Raw genomic sequence first — 2,511 nt, 5'->3', positions numbered from 1 at the left:
CTACCTAAACAAAGATAGGGGAGCACGGCAAGACTATTTTATTATTTTCGGATGCAACCGGAACAAGATTTTTTGATTCTCTACGGGCAACCAAGCCCGAGTGAGCTTTCTTTTATGCTATCCCAAGAGACTGATATGGACTTCTTGGGATCCGCAGATTCTTCATTAGATAGTCTATCAAGTACTGAGTTAGAGGCGCAAAGCACTCCACCATTTCCAGAAATCCTGGAAAGCATAAGTCATACATTAAACCAATTACTAAATGAAACCAAAAGGTAGTTACCTCCCGAATGGTCCATGGCAGACCTTGTTCGGGCTGTAAATGCAGACGATTTAAGTAGCCTAGTCAGGGATTTTTATGACTTACAATCAAATGGAACTCATAGTTGGTTATGGGAAGAGATTTACAATCTCCTCGATTTAATCAACTAAATTTTCTAATGAGGTTATGAAGTTCTAACATTTGAATTTCTCTGACATTCTACGTTCCCGAAACGGATCCTATCAAATATTTCACATTTTCTATGATCATCTCTATTTCAGGTATTCGGGGAATCCTCCTTAATAGACGAAATATTCCTATTATGTCAATGCCAATTGAATCAATGTTATTAGGTGTGAATTCGAACTTTTTGGTATTTTCCGTTTCTTCGGATGATATGATGGGTCAATCATTTGCTTCATTGGTTCCAACGGTGGCAGCTGCAGAATCTGCTATTGGGTTAGCCATTTTCGTTATTACTTTCCGAGTCTGAGGGACTATTGCTGTAGAATCTATTAATAGCATTCAAGGTTAAACATGACTCCTAGAGAGTTAGCAAAATACGAAGTTCTCTTCTTTCTTTTTTATTTTGACTTGGTTGGCAGGGTCAGGGCCTTTCTCGCTGGGCGAGCGCATCCGATTCTAAAGTCCTTTCCTAAACCACTTCCCGTTCAGTTGCTGAAAGATAGAGAGAAGGCTTTCTAAATGAGATTGAGTTCCACGAATATGCAGGCTAGAAAGATGCTATTTGCTGCTATTCTATCTATTTTTGCATCAAGTTCGAAGAAGATCTCAATCTATAATGAAGAAATGATAGTAGCTCGTTGTTTTATAGGCTTTATCATATTCAGTCGGAAGAGTTTAGGTAAGACTTTCAAAGAGACTCTCGACGGGAGAATCCAGGCTATTCAGGAAGAATCACAGCAATTCCTCAATCCTAACGAAGTAGTTCGTCCGGAATCCAATGAACAACAACGATTACTTAGGATCAGCTTGCGAATTTGTGGCACTGTAGTAGAATCATTACCAATGGCACGCAGTGCACCTAAGTGCGAAAAGACAGTGCAAGCTTTGTTATGCCGAAACCTAAATGTTAAGTCAGCAACACTTCCAAATGCCACTTCTTCCCGTCGCATCCGTCTTCAGGACGATCTAGTCACAGGTTTTCACTTCTCAGTGAGTGAAAGATTTGTCCCTGGGTCTACGTTGAAAGCTTCTATAGTAGAACTCATTCGGGAGGGCTTGGTGGTCTTAAGAATGATTCGGGTGGGGGCTGAATAAAGAAGACGAATAGAATAGAATTCATGTTCATGCTAAGAGAAGAGTGGATCCAATACCAAGACGACTTCTTTCCCAAGAAGTGCAGCAAGTACTTTAGGAATTTGGGGATTTCATGCCCCACGATTGAGTTGCCAAGTGCCCCCTAGGAGGGCCAGTCTACCACAAGATCAAGTTGGAGCCTGGAGCCAAAGCCCCTTAACTTACTTAGAGTGGGGTTGGGTTTAGCAGATGCCCCCCCCCCCCCCCCCCCCCAACTAGCATCTATTAGTTAAGGGGCTTGGTTGAACTCAGGAAAGAATTGAAGGAAGTCATTTTTTCCTATTTATATTCCAGCCTCCAAGGCTCTTTTTCCCTATCTTGCTGGGGAAAAGGTTGGGGAGCCCTTGTTTTATTCCCGAAAGGGAGCCTTGGGCATTGATTATCGGGCGCTCAACAAGGTAACCTAACCATCAAGAACAAGTATCCACTTTGATTGCAGACGCATATCCTTTCCCGTTCGCGTCTTTTGTCTAAACAGGAATCTGTGGTGAAAGATCAAAAGATTTTCAGGTATCATCCTTTCTTCACTCGCCCATTATAGACAAGACTGGGAAAGATTGGTCGTCTAAGGAAGGAATACCAACTATTGATTTTAGAGCTCCCGTCTTATTCAATTTTTTTTAGATGAATTTTACCAAGCTTTCGAAGAACATTTTATAAAAATGCCACACGCTCGTTATGATTATGAAATTAGTGTTCCTCTTGGGATTGTAAAATGGAAGGAATTTCATGTACCCAAATGGGAGGAGTTCTTAAATGGACTAGGTGTTGTTGGAATGCTTATGTGTTTAGTCCCAGGGGGCGACCCAGTTACTTGTATTGGGGCTTTCATATCTGTGGACGATAATGGCTTTATTCAGATTATTGAAACCGGTTCTTTGGATAGTTGTTTTTGATAAGGGCTTAGTTACATTTTTTGTTCAAATATG

The 2,511-nt window shown here is 41.2% G+C and overlaps 1 protein-coding gene across 1 annotated transcript; it reads left to right on the top strand.

The window, feature by feature from the left end:
* Positions 1-820: 820 nt before the first annotated feature.
* LOC122196274 (ATP synthase protein MI25) lies at positions 821-1,617 on the top strand. The gene has a single exon (XM_042898707.2). The coding sequence runs from the start codon at positions 968-970 to the stop codon at positions 1,541-1,543; it is 576 nt and encodes a 191-aa protein (XP_042754641.2). The 5' UTR covers positions 821-967; the 3' UTR covers positions 1,544-1,617.
* Positions 1,618-2,511: the final 894 nt, after the last annotated feature.

The sequence above is a fragment of the Lactuca sativa genome, chromosome 6, assembly GCF_002870075.4.
Source record: "Lactuca sativa cultivar Salinas chromosome 6, Lsat_Salinas_v11, whole genome shotgun sequence".
NCBI lineage: Eukaryota > Viridiplantae > Streptophyta > Magnoliopsida > Asterales > Asteraceae > Lactuca > Lactuca sativa.
This window is presented reverse-complemented; position numbering and strand designations above follow the sequence as displayed.

Excerpts from the sequence above, each read along its gene's own strand:
- LOC122196274 (XM_042898707.2), top strand. The coding sequence starts at position 968 with ATGAGATTGAGTTCCACGAATATGCAGGCTAGAAAGATGCTATTTGCT.